Source organism: Nannobrachium achirus, assembly GCF_963921795.1.
Source record: "Nannobrachium achirus genome assembly, chromosome: 16".
Classification (NCBI taxonomy): domain Eukaryota; kingdom Metazoa; phylum Chordata; class Actinopteri; order Myctophiformes; family Myctophidae; genus Nannobrachium; species Nannobrachium achirus.
Genome location: NC_137823.1, coordinates 9,109,615 through 9,126,044, shown reverse-complemented (window position 1 = coordinate 9,126,044; position 16,430 = coordinate 9,109,615). Strand labels below are relative to the sequence as shown.

The 16,430-nt window shown below is 42.6% G+C and overlaps 1 protein-coding gene across 1 annotated transcript; it reads right to left on the bottom strand.

The window, feature by feature from the left end:
* Positions 1-762: 762 nt before the first annotated feature.
* On the bottom strand, positions 763-16,021 carry LOC308301294 (gap junction Cx32.2 protein-like). The gene is made up of 5 exons (XM_080745221.1): positions 15,908-16,021; positions 11,851-12,000; positions 8,612-8,874; positions 6,236-6,507; positions 763-2,924 (listed from the first exon to the last, which is right to left on the bottom strand). The coding sequence occupies exons 2-5, from the start codon at positions 11,984-11,986 to the stop codon at positions 2,723-2,725; spliced, it is 873 nt and encodes a 290-aa protein (XP_080601347.1). The 5' UTR covers positions 11,987-12,000; positions 15,908-16,021; the 3' UTR covers positions 763-2,722.
* Between the last annotated feature and the right edge of the window lie 409 nt (positions 16,022-16,430).

The following is a 16,430-nucleotide window of genomic DNA, read 5'->3' as shown; positions in this document are numbered from 1 at the left end:
TACAAGCTAACAACGCCTCGCTATTTTGGCTAAAGTTCTCGGAATATGGACACTAGGGTTCAAGTGGTTAATATAAAAAAGGAGAAAAAAAGTTTCTATCACACAAAGATTTGGAGGACCCCCTGTAGTAACTCTGAGGACCCCCCCCCTTGGCGTCCCAGACCCCCTGTTGAAGACCCCTGCTCTAGTCTATAGCAATGTCTATGGCAATGATACCGTCACAATATCGAGCTGTACACAACTGTTTTAAATAAAATAATTATTGCCTATAATTGACACTGTAATGCTGACAATAGAGGGTATGTGCATGCATAAAGTGAATGGCAAATCGAGTTGCAAATTGAGTTTAACGTTGCTTAATGCATTTAACCCTTATGGACCTAAGTCCAAAAATTACTCACTGTTGTTACTGGAAAACGTATTACTCAGCCTCACAATCCCAAAACTATTTGATAGCTTACACCTTCATAGAAAATCTGGAAAACTTAAATATTTTTCCAAAGATTACTGTACCACATACTGTACATGTGTTCCCGGCCTGAGGGGGTAATACACATTAATTTGTCCATGCAACCAGACAGGACTTTTTGTTTGGATGTATGGGCTGTCAAGGCCAGAAAGTCGTTTTTTTGCAACTCAGTAGGTGTTCCCGCATAACTTCCAGAACGCATGACTTCTGGTATGATGATGATGTCACACGCATACCCTCTATATATAAATAGTTCAAAGATAAATATAAAATAAATATAGAAACACTCAAACTCGAGGCAGTGACAGTTTTATTTGGTCACAAAGTGTCCCTCAGAGCAGAGGACTGAATTTTAAATAATAAAACACTATCATCTCTCAGTGCAAACATTTATTCATTCATTTTACGTTAAATATGTTTCATATTGGAAATAAATAGAACATTCACATAATGACCGTACTAATGGTTTGATTGAAATAAATCCGTAATTGAAAAATGGTCACACAAAAAATATCACCATTTTATACATGAAACAGTAAAAAAGCCAAATAAAATTAACACAAGATTACATTGTCTGTCTGTCTGTCTGTCTGTCTGTCTGTCTGTCTGTCTGTCTGTCTGTCTGACTGACTGACTGACTCGACACACAAATTATGTACATTGCTTCTATGTCCTAAAACCAAAAACTTTAAAAAAATGTTTCCAATACTTTTCAAAGAAAACAAATCTAAACTTTAAGGAAGAAAATAATAATGAAATGTAAAAAACAGACTATTTAGAAGGGGTTACTCTTGTATAAAATACAGTAAATTTTTAAACTGGCGTCCATTTTCTTTCCCCTTTTTTTTCTGGGATTAAAAAGAGCACTTTTTCACACAGTGTACTTCAGCGTACGCCTGTGTTTCTCAAACCGCTACGCCCAAATATGTAGTGTGTCTGGCTGTCAGCCACTGACAGCCAGCTCCATATATGGGCACAAAAGGGACCATGCCCATATATGGGCATATAGAGGGTAAGCGCATGCTTAAAGTGAATGGCAAATGGAGTGGCAAAGTGAGTGGCAAAGTGAGTTTAATGATTAATGCAATCAGATAGGACTTTTCTGTTTGGATGTATGGGCTGTCAAGCACAGAAAGTACAGTAGTTATTTTGCCACTCAGTAGGCGTTCCCGCATAACTTCCAGCTATGATGATGATGTCACGTGCATACCCTCTATACTGATGACATTACTTAGGGATCTCCATGTATGGACACAAAATGGACAAGGACTGACAGATGCAGAAATCTCCATATATGGCCATAGCCTATAAGTTGGATCCGCGGCGCAGACCTCTAGCGAATCAAAGATCTGTGTGAATTTATGAGATCATAATTTTCATCAAGTGTCCCGCTAGCCAATCACAGTTGTGTGATATGGCCTATCTAGGCCAGATGTAGGCCATATCTAGGCCAGATGTAGGCCATATCTAGGCCAGATGTAGGCCATAGGCTAGGCCAGATGTAGGCCATACCTAGGCCAGATGTAGGCCATATCTAGGCCAGATGTAGGCCATACCTAGGCCAGATGTAGGCCATATCTAGGCCAGATGTAGGCCATACCTAGGCCAGATGTAGGCCATATCTAGGCCAGATGTAGGCTAGGCCAGATGTAGGCCATACCTAGGCCAGATGTAGGCCATTCAGTTTACTTTAGTGCCTGGACATTTTTTTCCCACCAGTTTGGGAACCGTACAAAGCCAGATGTTGGAGCTTAGCTCCTCTCAAAAATCTAATAATAATGTATAAATATGAAAATAGCAGAACTGCTATTTTCACAAGTTTGGGTCCCGGGCAAACGTCTCCTTTGGCTCTCAAAAACGTTTGGGCAGTATTCAGCGTACCGTGGGCGGTAATACTGGGACTCCTTTAGTGCAGTGGTTCTCAACCTGTGGGTCGGGACCCCCAGGGGGGTCCCCACATTATTTTGGGGGGTCCCCGAGATGTTTAGCTAAATGTGCAACATTGTTTTCTCTCTCAACAGTAAACAGACCAACATACAGCATCAAGTGTAGGCCCTATACACTTTAGAAATGAGCAGATACCCTCTATACACTTAAACTTTATGTTGCTTTGTATACAGTTGAGTGGGAAAACAATGTTGCACATTAATTAAGTTAATCATCTGGGCACCCTGCAAAATAATCTGGGGACCCCCCCAAAGACACAGGTTGAGAACCACTGCTCTAGCGGTGTGTGATTGCATGCGCTGGCCACTAGTGGCCGCTGAGCAGCCTCTTGTCCTCCTTTGCTCCGTCCAGACTGCCGGCGATGCTCTGACCGCTCTCGAACTCCAGGTTGACTTTGTTCTGCCTCAGGGTGTCCTCCACGCTGGGCCACACGGGGGCGCTGTTGGGCAGGCTGGCGGGGTGCTCTGCCGACGTCACCCTGTGGCTCTGCCCCCGACGGCACCGCACCCTGCAGGCGGCAGGAAAACAAAACAAAACAGGTTATGGTAATTATGTTCTGTGTTAAATAAGGTTATTACTGCGCAAAGTACTGTGTTTGGTTGCGTATGTAGTCGCCTAGTCGGTGTCCTTCTTTGTTTAAAGCTATACTATGGAAGTTGCTCAACTAACTGGTCAGTAGCGGTATTGCTTTTTTCATCAGTTTTTCACCCGGGCGACCGCCTTCACCTCGCCAATACGCATCTTTAGAGGGGTTTCACGTCCCTCTGCGACCAGGCATTGGGGAGTAACAGGCAAGACTCCAACACCAGCGTAAACACTGTTGCTGAGGCAAGCTACTTCCTGAAGAGACGGCAAGACGCGCTGTGATTGGCCGGTAGTGTATGATCCGCGCTGTGATTGGCCAACGACGTATATACAACGTATACGGAAAGATGCAGATGACGTAATTTTGCCGCGAAATCCAGTCCCCGCCTCCCCGGTCATAGAAAACATTATTTACAGAAGGCTTTAGGGGCTGAAATTAACGGAGTGGGTGTTCCAAACCTTTAGCGATTTAATAGTTAGGACAATTTTAAGAATAGTTCTATTGGAAAAGTTACAGAGTATAAGCATAAACATGTTAACTAGTACAACTGTTATTACCAGTAAGACTCCCTAATCGGGAGATAAGCGACCGTCAGGTCGCATACACAAACTTTAGAAGGCAATGGTAGCCAATCAAGATGGAATATGGGAAACGCGACAGATCCATGTTGATGACATGACTTTTGAGATACTGTGTGCCGCTTTGCGTGATTTTAGGGCAAAATCTGTAGGAGCAGTGTCCAAAAATGTGTTTTGCAAGAATCGGCCTCATGGTGGCGCTAGAAGAGGGCCATGTGAGAAATGAGGGGTGGAGGTTGTGGTTTGGTAGCATGGGAGTGTGTGTGCAAAGTTTGTGCAGTAGGGCAAAAGTGTGACTGACTGACAGGCGGTGGAGGTTTTGATAGTAACTGCGACCTCACAATTATAGAAAGCTTCAGTGAGTCCAGTTTTGATGTGAATATATTATGTTAAACAATAACAATAATTGTATTGTATTCACGTCAAAACAGGACTCACTGAAGTGTTAATGGTCACACTCAGGAACTCACAACATCCCTATTTCACTGTCCCCCCAAAAATAACTAGGCCTACTGAATCTGGACGCAGGACATTCCACTAAGCTCCATCTGACTGGAACAATCTCCCTCTTTCTATTACATATTTTGGCCGCTTCGGGACTTCCTTGTACTCATATCTTGAAATAACCTGATCATGCTTCTAATATTGATTGTATTTGTACTTACTCTATTTTTTTTCTTTTCTGTTTTTTTTTTATTTTATTTTTTTTAACTTAAGCCAAAGTATTGCATTCTCCATTCTTGTTTTGCTTAAATGACTTGTGGTTGGGGTAAGGGTGGGAGATGGTGAGAAAACTAACTGTACTGTACGTGTGTGTTTGCATTGTATGTAATGTCTTAGTCATGTGTTTTTGTACTGTATGTAATGTTATGTGTGTTTAGTCATGTGTTTTGTAGCCTACTGTATGTGTTTAGGACCTCCTCTAAAATTAGATGCAAGGGAAATCCTCTCAATAGAGGGTATGCGCGTGACATCACTGTTGCTGGAAGTTATGTGGGAACACGCCTACTGAGTGGCAAAAAACTAATTTCTGCCATTGACAGCCCATACATCCAAAGCGAAAAGTCCTATCTGATTGTATTAAACAAAGTTAACTCACCAACATTGCGGCTGTACTGAAAGCTTGAATTATCCTCTTTCTATCGGCAAAGTTTTTGTTTCATAAAAATCCACCATAGGCATGTATGTTATGAGCTACTTTCTGCCAAGACATTCTGTGTAGGTTAAGTGTCAAGAGTTTTCTACAACACAACATCCTGCTGCCTCCTTCAAATTAGAAACAGGTGGTATGCAGGGCCGTTGAGTGATTTGCAACTTCCAAACTCCAATGCTCCATGCTGCTCAATTGCCACTCAGTCTAGATTAGGGGGGCGGGTCCCAGTGGACGTGCATACCCTCTATACATTCTGACCAATACATTCTGACAGTTTAAGATTAATCTGCCTGGGAGGCACTGAATGCAACACTTTTACTCCATTTGTAACCTTATATTCTACAGGTGGGATGTTTTCATTCATAACATTATTCTCAGCTATACTGTAGGGTTTCTCTTGCAGTTAAGAATAAGTTGACTGATGAATGATGATCATACTTTCAGCTAAACCTGCACTGCCCTTTCCACACTCGTCCTCCCTGTCGTATAGCTCTTCGCTATCTTGACTCTACAGAGAGAGAGAGAGAGAGAGAGAGAGAGAGAGAGAGAGTTGTTTGTGTGCGTGCATGCGTGCAAGAGCGAGGGTCACATGTGTGAGAGGGTACAGCTGTGTGTGTGGGAGGGTACAGCTGTGTGTGTGTGTGTGTGTGTGTGTGTGTGTGTGTGTGTGTGTGTGTGTGTGTGTGTGTGTGTGTGTGTGTGTGTGTGTCATATCTCATATCTCCGCCACCGTTGCCCCTATCCATGCCAAACTTTGCACACACACTCCTTGGCTGCCAAACCACAACCCCCACTAATTTCTCACATGGCCCTCCTCTAGCGCCACCATGAGGCCGATTCTTGCAAGACACATTTTCGGACACTGCTCCCACAGATTTTGCCCTAAAATCACGCAAACCGGTACACGGTATATCTACTGTCATGTCATCAAAATGCATCTGTCCCATCTAGCGCCACCATCAGGGTGATTTTTTTCAAACACATTTTTGGACAGCACTGCTACTACAGATTTTACCCGAAAATCACACAAAGCGGTACACAGTTTGTCTAGAGTCATGTCATCAACAAGGATCTATACAATTTAGCGCCACCACCAGGCCTATTTTTACTTGCGACCTGACGGTCGCTTATCTCCCGATTATCCCTATTCACGGCCCGCCCACTCAGCAGATTTCTCAGCAACTTCCTGGTGCTGACGTCAGTTTAGAAGGGGAAATTAATACAGAAATAGCTGGACTTAAAGCCAACAAATCATTATTTCGAACGGTACAGTAAATTATAATGCTTTGTGCCATTTACTATCTTGTGTTCTTGATCATGCTAGCCGTATTTTATACTTTACTATTCCGAAGCTGCATTAAATTTGCGATTTCTGTGTTAACTCTATGGGCTTTTAGCAGGATTTTACCCTTCAAAACGTGACTTCAGCACCAGGGGGATGCTGAGTGGGCGGGCCGTGAATAGGGCTAATTAGGGAGTCTTACTGGTATTATTATCATTACCTGGAGCAGAGCAGGTAGAAGATCTCCACCACGTTGAGCACCAGGGAGACGCAGGCCACGACCAGCATGAAGATGATGAAGATGGTCTTCTCGGTGGGCCGGGACATGTAGCACTCCACGGTGAAGGGGCAGGGCTTGCGGGAGCAGGGGAACATGGGCACCATGACGAAGCCGTACAGGTAGTACTGGCCCACGATGAAGGCCGCCTCGATGATGATCTTCACCAGCAGCTGCATCAGGTAGCTCCACAGCAGGCTGCCTTTGATCTTCACCTGCAGAGGTCAGCGACAAGAGAGCGGTTGCACTTTATGATTGTTGTGATGATCAGAGTCACAGTATGTCTGTTTGTAGTGCTGCAGCTGTGGGGCACCCAGGTCAGGAATTTCATGAAGGCCGTCGTTGCCCCTCAGTTTGGCCTTGTGCCCCTCAAACCAATTGGCATGACCTGAGGCTACAGTGGCCTTAATGCCCCAGATGATCTGATTAGCCTGATTTCAGACTCTGCGCTGGATCTTGAGTCTGACATTGTCCCATTGACAAGAGATTTCAAAGGGGAGGGGATTTAAAATTTGAAATTCCCAATCACAAGAGATCTGGTGGGAGGGGTTGTGTTTGACTTGTGTACACAAAACATTCCCCCCTCCCCCTCCCCTGTATGACAGGCATCAAACAAGTCATTGTCTTTGATGTTTCATTGATTAGAGAGAAGCACTAACGAGCTATTGACACTTGTGTGGCTCAATCAATTACTGCAGTTCAGAAACCCTTTGAAGTTCAAAGGGAGCAATTAAGAGCTCTGGTGAGCCACCCCTCCCTCCACTGTTTCTGTTGATTTTCAAAAGTTAGACCCACCCCCTCCTCCGTCTTGCATTGATTTCATTGGTTGGTTTGCCATAGAAAGAGGCGCATCATATGCCAATTCCAGACCAAGAGAAGCAGTCCACTCAGAGAGTGGGCGGGTCTATTGGCTGGAGCCAGGCAAGATGACCCTAACCCAATTTCTCCTCTGTCTCTTTCTGGTCAATATGAAGACACCAGTGTCTCTTTCTTGTCATGTAGATAACTTGTCTTTTGTTGAGATTCTGAATTCTTAACTCCCCCATCTTTGAAAGGACAACTTAGTTTTTTTTTTTAAACAAGGGTTCATATTTTAGATTGTAATTAAAGAATATAAAAGATAAGAGTTAAAATGTTTTTATTTACTCCTTCCTATCGTTTTAGAGATTTTAATTATTTTGATTTCAGTGGCTGGTGGCATGCGTACAAGTGGCTAAATATGTATTTTTACACATTTTTGCCCATTCCCAAGATGCACCGCAATCTTTCATGGGCAGATATGACTTCTGGGGTTACTGTAAATAGCAATAAAGAAATTGCAGGCTTATTGTGTCTAAAAAGACATATATTTAGACACTTGTACACATGCCCCAATGCGTACACATGCCCCCACGTTATAGCACGCTAAACATGCTAAAACGATAGAACGAAGTAAATGAAAACATTTTAACACTCACTTTTTATTTTTTCTAATTACAATCTAAAATATGAACCCTTGTTGTAAAAAAAACAAAGTTGTCCTTTAAAGCAATCCAGTAACTTTGTTTACTGCATAACCAGTTATGGTTATGGTTAGGCTTAGGGTTATCCCTTAAATTCAATTCATTCTTTCAATGGACTGAAATTTTGTCTTATTTGATTTGTCTTCCTCCCCTGGCATTTGGCCTTTGTGCCCTCCAAAAATAAACAACACTAAAGGCCAAACTGGCCTGCCCCTAAAATGACAAAGTTCCAGGCCTGCTTGTGCCCTGTATGTCTGATATTTAGTTTTTCTTTTGGTACAGCTCTTCTGATGCCAGACCCCTGGACAGTGTCTGGGCCACTGTGGCATGAATGTCCAGGATTTGCCACTTTGTAGTTGGAACAGTGGTGCACAGTAACTTTTAACTTCCCATACTATGCATGTTTTCAGATAGTATTTTTATCTGTTCTTTTTTTATTGAATAGGTGCTTGGTCTAGCTATGTTCTTCTTAGATTGCTATTGCTGTGCATTTGATGTATTGATGACGTTGATGTATTGCTGTATTTTCTTACTTGTTGAAAGTCGCTCTGGATTAAGAGTGTCGGCGAAATGCTTAAATTGTAAAGGCTATATCACACCCTTTGCCACTGCCATGGGGGATAATGAAAGCATGCATGCATACCAGTGTTATTTTTTACAGCCATTAGTCTTAGACTTACTGTAGATTTAGTCTTAGTCTTTTGAATTGACAGACATTTCGGTCCCACTGGACTTCATCAAAAGCGTCTACAGTGTTGACACTTTTACTCGACTAAAACCAAAACGTGAGTACTTTTTTTCTCCATCACTGACTGACCTTGCCCTTCTCGTCGGTGTACTTGGGCCGCTTTATGGTCTTCCCGCCTCCGGGGGGCGCCGGGCTGGCCATCTGCTCCCTCAGCTTGTTCTCCTTGTGCGTGACGTGCATGACGTGTCCCAGGTAGAGCAGGGTGGGCGTGGACACGAAGATGATCTGCAGCACCCAGAAGCGGATGTGGGAGATGGGGAAGGTGTGATCGTAGCACACGTTCTCACAACCGGGCTGCTGCGTGTTGCAGATGAAATTGCCCTGCTCGTCACCTGAGGACCAATGACAACGCTTCACAATTAGACATCGTATTCATGGTTGCATTTGTAGTCCTAAACGTCCATGTTGAGGACCAACACGGGTGTTTCAATTGTCTGATTGGTATAGAACTAATGTTCTCACTAATGTTCTCACTTTGCCACTCGATTTGCCAGTCACCTTATACATACGCATAACCTCGCCTACCAGGCTTTCTGGGGGAAAGCCTGGTGTTCGTTCACAACAGGCCGTTTGGTTTCCGCCTAAAGCGCGGAAACCACTAGAAGAAGCGGCGTCACTTTGATTTGGTTCCCCCCCGTTTGTTTCCCCAATCCCTATTAAAATGCTCGAGTAGCCTAGTGTAGTCTTGCCAGTCGCTAACAGTTGGACTAAAAGATGCAAATCCCAAACGATTTTTTCAAAAGCAAAACTACTCCGCATCAAGGAGTTTATTAGCTAGACCCTAAAAGTATGTCCTTGAGTGCAGGGGAATATTTTGGGTTAAAACTGAATCCGGTTTGATCTTTCCGGCAAATTGTAGGCCTTTGAGTACTACAACATGACGTGTTGTGGTTTCTGCTCCAGACCAATTACAAGCCCGAAAAGTGAGGTGATCCCAGACTAGCATACGCATACCCTCTATTGCAGGGGTCAGCAACCTTTTTGAAATGAAGTGCCATGTTTTTGTTTTCTAGATAGTCGGTGTGCCATGTCAACATTCATTTTAACAACACCACATCAACATTCTGACATATTTTGCTTGTCAGGACATTGTTATAATGATCATTAGACTCGGGGCAATAACCCACCTATCTCCCCGACTCTCTCACCAGTCAGAGTTCAGAATTTTAATGAATGTAGAATTATGTGCAGGATGTCATTTGCTGCAAACTGGGTGACTTAATGTAATTGACCACGTTTAAAACAACATTGGATTTTAAAATATAAATCCTCTCTCTCACACTTCTGCCAGTGTTCCAGTGATCACCCTCCCCTGTGCCAATGATGGCACCCGTGCCTAAGGTTGCCTACACTTGCATTTTGTTATCAGGCACGTGCACACAAAGACATCAAAGGGGACTTGAGCCCAGGCCCTTTTATACAGTATGTGTGTAAAAAGTGCCCTCTCCCCTCTCCAAATTTGAATTTGAATTTTATTCTTTGAATATAATGTATTTTTTTAAAGCGAACATTTGTAACTCACATTTTGCTTCTGGGGGGTCCCTGGAACTAAATATTTTGAGATGGGGGTCTGAGGCCAAATACATATCATTTTGGGGGTCCTTGACATGAAAAGGTTTGAGCACCACTGACAGTGCATTTTCTTTGTCAGTGGTGCTCAAACATGCATTTTTCAAAAAAACCTTAGAAGGATTTTGAAGACATTTATAGAATCGGATGTCAAGGATGTCCACGATCACAACACCAGAGGCAGCGCCACAAATCATGTTCAATCAACCTAGATTTGACTCTAAAAAAGACTCAAACTAATTCTCCTGCTATACCACTAACATGTGGAACGCCCTACCGCAAGCCTTAAAGGAGTGTAAAACCCTAACCCCCTTCAAAATCGCTCTGAAAAGCTATACCTATTATAGGACATTCACGAATAGTGATTTTTAGTATTCTAATTATTCGACTTCAAAGTATTCAAATAGTCGAATATTCGACAGGACTGGCCAAACTGTTAAATATTAAGTAAGCAAGAGGCGAACATTGTGAACATAGCAGATCTACATCTACAACGCGAGGCGTTGTGAGGTGTTGTGAGCATGTAGATCTGCTATTTTAGAACCACTGCTCTAAACAACTTGTGTAAACGAAGACAGTGTGTGTCTTTCTCCTCCCCCTCCCACCCTTTCCCCATGAGAATAGATAAGCAGAATTGAAAATGTAATCGGAAACGTTAAAATCTTATCAATTCCCATCCCTAGTGTAGGCCTACGTACAGCATGGTTTAGTCTACACAGAGAGGGCAATTCTTTCAACATAAGATGCTGCATTCAAGTTCAGGAGAATTTGGACGAGTCAATTATCTTGAATGCTGCCTTCAGGTATGGCGTGGAAAGAGGGCATTTGCATTTCTTTCACCATAGGGAAAACTGCATTCATGATCGGGAGAGGACACTTTTTACAGACATACTAGTAAGACACCTCGGGGTGGCTTGCGACCTCAGGGTGACAATGTTATCTGTGGAACAGAGTCAAACTAAATGTAATGCCTCAACTCCAAGTGCTTGACAGGGTGGGGGGCCCAGTTCAAACAATGATGATCTTGGGGGGGCCTGAATACACTGAAGGTTGGGTTGATCTGTATTCAATACAAAGCTTTGCGAGTGAAGACATATTGTGGGAACTCTAATCTTCCTACGCACCTGTCCTTGTATGCACTGATGTGTTGTGAGATGGAAAGGTTTAGAACCACTGGTCTAATAGACACAAAATTCCGTGTAACGGACCTCACACGCAAAGAGGGCAGGAATTTCATGGAGGCCATGAAGGCCATGGCCGTCGTTGCCCCTCAGTTTGGCCCAATGGCATGACCTGAGGCCACAGTGGCCTTAATGTCCCAGCTGACTGTACCACTTTCTGCTCTGTCTCTTTCTGGTCAATATGTAGACAGTAGACACCGGACACCCGTGTCTCTTTCTTGTCATGTAGACACCAGTGTCTCTTTCTTGTCATGTAGACACCAGTGTCTTTTGTTGAGATTCTGAAATCTTAACTCCCCCGAGTCCCCATCTTTAGACCAATCCAGTGAGTTTGATCGTTGCAGGGCTGAGCATGGATCAGATTGTAAATACCATCATTTATCTATTTATCTATCTATCATCCCTAACCCTTAAATTCAACAAAGTATTTCAGTTGACTGCCATGGCATTTGGCCTTTGTGCCCTCAAATAATGGACAACACCAAAGACCAAGTGGCCTTGCCCCTAAAATGATGAAATTCCAGGCCTGGACACAGAATTCAGTGTACAGTAACTCACCCCAGACGCTCTCGGCGCCGGCCCCCAGCACCATGATGCGGAACAGGAACAGAACGCTCATCCAGATCTTGCCGATGACGGTGGAGTGAGACTGGACCTTGTCCAGCAGAGACGACAGGAAGCCCCAGTCCCCCATCTTGGTTTATTGCTCTGCGAAGGAAAGAAAGAAAGAGACGAGGAGACACAGACCTCTGTTATCCTGTTATATTCCGTTACCTTATACCAGGAGTCCAGCAGGTTCCTCAGAATACTTTGATCATTTTTGGAATCCATCATTGGCCGTGTTTCCCAAAGCGATTTTTAGCCCATCGTAGCTCACGCATGGTTGTAGAGACCAAGACCTGACTGACATCTTCCCGTGTTTACAGGGGTTCGGGCAGAGCGACTTATTTAACCTCCTACAACTACACCATCATTCAGATTTCACAAACAAAGTGCTTAATAAAGTCTCACACCTGTCTAAATAAGATACGGCATTCTATAATTACCCGTATCCTCTGTGTTCTTTAATAACAGTGTTGAACCAAAGTGCTGTAAAAATACTAAGAGTAAAAACAATACTGTAGCGTTACAGTCCCTCACAGCTAACTCACTGATGTAGTAATAAAAGAGGGGTCGCTACAATACAAATACAATACGCTACAACTCAGGGGTCAGCAACCTTTTTGAAATGAAGTGTCACGTTTTTTTAAGTTTTAGTTTTTTTTTTAAGTTTTTTTTTATAGATAGTCAGTGTGTTATATCAACATAAATGACAACATGATAATGACATGGATATGTCATAGCATGTTATGTCAGACATGCTATCAAACATTCTGACATATTTTGAGATTGTCAGGACATTGTTATAACGGCAGACTCATTAGACAGGATGTAATGCTGTAAATTAGGTGACTTCATTTAATTGACCACGTTTAAAACATATAGGCTATTTGATATTAAAATATAAATCCTCTCTCTCGCACTCCTGCCAGTGCGCCAGTGATCACCCTTCCCCCAATGTTGGCACCGTGCCTAAGGTTGTTCTACCCCTGCACTAACTAGAAAGTTGCATTTCTGGGAACTTTATATCTATTGTGATGTGAATGGCCAAAAGCTTCACTTTTCACTTCCAAAGGTTTCGAAAAAGCAGCTTCACTTTGCTGGCAAAACATTCTGTGACCTAAAGCAGGGGTTTTCAAAGTGGGCACCCTAGGGCAGATCATTTGATAGTATTCGGAATTCATTTGGACACTTAAAAAATATTTAGTATCATTTTAAACTTGAAGTACAAAGTTATTTTCAGTCAGTTCTAACCAAAATGGCTATTATCTCAATGTTTTCCTCACAACATAATCACTTAAATATCATCACTGTCGGGCAGAAACCTCGTATCTCCAAGTTTCAAATGTTTACATCTTTTGGTAAAGCAAAGCCCTGCTTCATCATACAAGACTGTCGCACAAAACTAGTGAAAACAGCCGATCTACAAGCACACAACGTCGCGAGGTGTTGTGTGCTAGTTTAGTACATTTTATGGTATACAAAACAAACAGTTTTGGACATATAAGGTATAAGGACATACAACAATGATATGCTATAAGGTGCTGGGAGTGATATAATATAGGGGTGCCTCGGATTATAGCAGGGGGTTTCATTCACTAATATTATTTTTAGAATCTTACATCATGTTAAACATAACGTAAACATGCATGTCTTTCCACAAGGGAATGTCACAGAGAAATATCAGAAAATAACTTTATACTTGACCACTTGAACCTCAGCATCCCTACTCTGGGGGGGGAAGGTTCACCAAAAATAGCAGATCTACAAGCTTACAACGCGTGACGTGTTGTGAGCTTATAGATCTGCTACTTTTGGTGAAGTGAGTTGGCTGTAAATGGACAAAAAGAACTCAAGTACAGTGCAAATCAGGTCTGTTTTACTAAGCATATTGAAGTGATATTGGTGAGGTGATATTGATGAATTCCAAATATGATCAGATTATTCTGAGCCACCCCTGGACTGGCATTACATTACGCGGCACCCACTTTGAGGAACCCTGGACTATAGCAAGTTAGCATCCACACTAATAAACAAGGATAACAACACGTAGACACATTGCCTAGTGGACACATCAACTCTTAATCATTGACAGCAGAAGGAACGCCAACAACACACACGTTTCAACTAAAATAAGTAGCCGAAGAGCATTGCACGTCACAGTTTAAAGGGATATTCCACTTTCAAAAACCTATTCGTAATTTTATCGTCTAATCAGGCTTTTATGAACACCCTGAACAGTTTTTAATTTGCTTGATTCAATATTTAGATATTTGATGTAAATGTTACCAGGCCCTCCAGGCCCAGGGCCTCTCCCCACACACACCCATTGTAACTTCAAACTTCATTTTAACCATGATAGATTCATTAAAAACACCCATTAATTTTTCTGGTGACTCATGCAACCCTCCTAATACGTGAGCAGGCCGTGTTTTTCGATAACTTTTTTCATTTATTTGTAATAATTATTTTTTGTATTTAATTTTTTCCATTTTCCCAAATAATTATTAAAAGAGATCATCGTTGACTTTAGGAAGTCTAAAGTCAATCACAGTCCCTTAACCATAAATGGTTCACCTGTAGACATAGTGGACAGTTTCAAATTCCTGGGTGTATACATAACAAACTCACTCACATGGTCTCTAAACAGCAAAGGTATCCTTAAGAAAGCGCAGCAGCGACTGTACTTTCTGAGGTGCCTCAGGAGATTTGGCCTGAGCACCAAGGCTCTTGTAAATTTCTATCGCTGTACCATAGAAAGTGTTTTGACAGGATGCATCACAGTGTGGTTTGGTAACGTGACTGTTCAAGACAGTAAACAGTTACAGAGGATTGTGATGAGAGCTGCTAAAATTATTGGCACAGAATTACCACAGCTACACACAATCTATAACACACGCTGTAAGAAAAAGACAGAGAACATCTTAAAGGACAGCAGTCATCCCGCCCATTCCCTGTTCTATCTCCTCCCATCCAAAAAACGTTACCAGAGCATCTCATCACACACCACTCGTCTCAGTAATAGTTTTTATGCTCAAGCAATCAGGTTGCTTAACGAAGAGATGAAAGCGAGACGTAGTGTGCACTGTACGCAGTTTTTAAACTGTACACTGTTACACTGTATGGTTTTTGTTGTTTTGGGTTGTCTTGGGTGACTTGTTGTTGTCTTGTTGCTTTGGGTTGTCTCGTGTGTGTAATAAGGCTGAGAGTGCTCCTGGCACAAGCATTTCATTGTATATCTGTACCTGTATGGATATGCGTGTGACAAATAAACCTGAACCTGAACCTGACCGGCTCCCATGTCAAGTTTGGCTTTAGGGTAATTCTCTTTCTTTTTTAACCCATTCAGAACAGGTACACATTATTGCGTATTATTTTATGCTTTAACTATTGAAAAATAGCAGATATACAAGCTCACAGCGCGGCCGCGCTGCGAGCTTGTAGATCTGCTATTTTTGAAAAGTTGTGACATTTTGACCCGATGCTATAGGTGTCTTTTGAATCCTTCTAAGGTTTTTTGAAAAACCTATGTTTCTATGTAAGCAGTCTGGCCAGCCATCGTAAAAGAAAATATCCTTTTCACTTAACTGGAGCTCAGTTAGTCTGTTCTTGAAAGACTACTATGTCAGTGGTTCTCAAACCTTTTCATGTGAAGGACCCGCAAAATTATATTTATTTGGCCACGGACACCCATCTCAAATATATCTAGTTCCAGGGACCACCCAGAAGCAAAATTTGAGTTACAAACGTTCGCTTTGAAAAATACATTCATTCAACGATTTGCACACATTTTCAAAAATAGCAGATCTACAAGCTCGCAGCGCGGCACTCGGTGCCGCGCTGTGAGCTTGTATATCTGCTATTTTTCACCGGTTAAAGCATTCAATAATCCTAGCCTAGGAATACAAAATTATTCAAACGTGTGTGTGTGTGTGTGTGTGTGTGTGTGTGTGTGTGTGTGTGTGTGTGTGTGTGTGTGTGTGTGTGTGTGTGTGTGTGTGTGTGTGTGTCCTACCTGTGTGTCAGTCAAATAGAGGCTCTCCTCTCTGCGTGTTGTTGAAGAGTTAACTGAACAGTGGTTGAACCTTGGAGTTTTAGACCTGCTGAGTTCTGCTGAGGGGACTGGATAAGAGGTGTGTGTGTGTGTGTGTGTGTGTGTGTGTGTGTGTGTGTGTGTGTGTGTGTGTGTGTGTGTGTGTGTGTGTGTGTGTGTGTGTGTGTGTGTGTGTGTGTGTGTGTGTGTGTGTGTGTGTGTGTGTGTGTCTCTATTGCATAACTACCCACTGTCACGTTCACACTATCAGAACAAGTTTAAAACTTTGACCAAAAAGGCGAGAGAGGAAAAAAAAGAAAAACAGGCGTGTAATGATTGACAGATGCTTGAGCCATCATGTTTTTTTGTTTTGTTTTGTGTCATCTTATTAAGCCAGGGGTGTCCAAAGTCCGGCCCGGGGTTCAAATACGGCCCGAGGACACATTTTATTCGGCCTGCGGCTTCATTCCTATAAATTGTATTATAAACGGCCCACCAGCACCGT

Bases quoted from the DNA above. Each gene is read 5' to 3' on its own strand.
- LOC308301294 (XM_080745221.1), bottom strand. From the start codon at position 11,986: ATGGGGGACTGGGGCTTCCTGTCGTCTCTGCTGGACAAGGTCCAGTCT. The intron at 6,508-8,611 runs GTCAGTCAGTGA...TGACCTCTGCAG, and splicing joins ACACCGACGAGAAGGGCAAG to GTGAAGATCAAAGGCAGCCT. The intron at 2,925-6,235 runs GTAATGATAATA...TGCCGCCTGCAG, and splicing joins TTCTACCTGCTCTGCTCCAG to GGTGCGGTGCCGTCGGGGGC.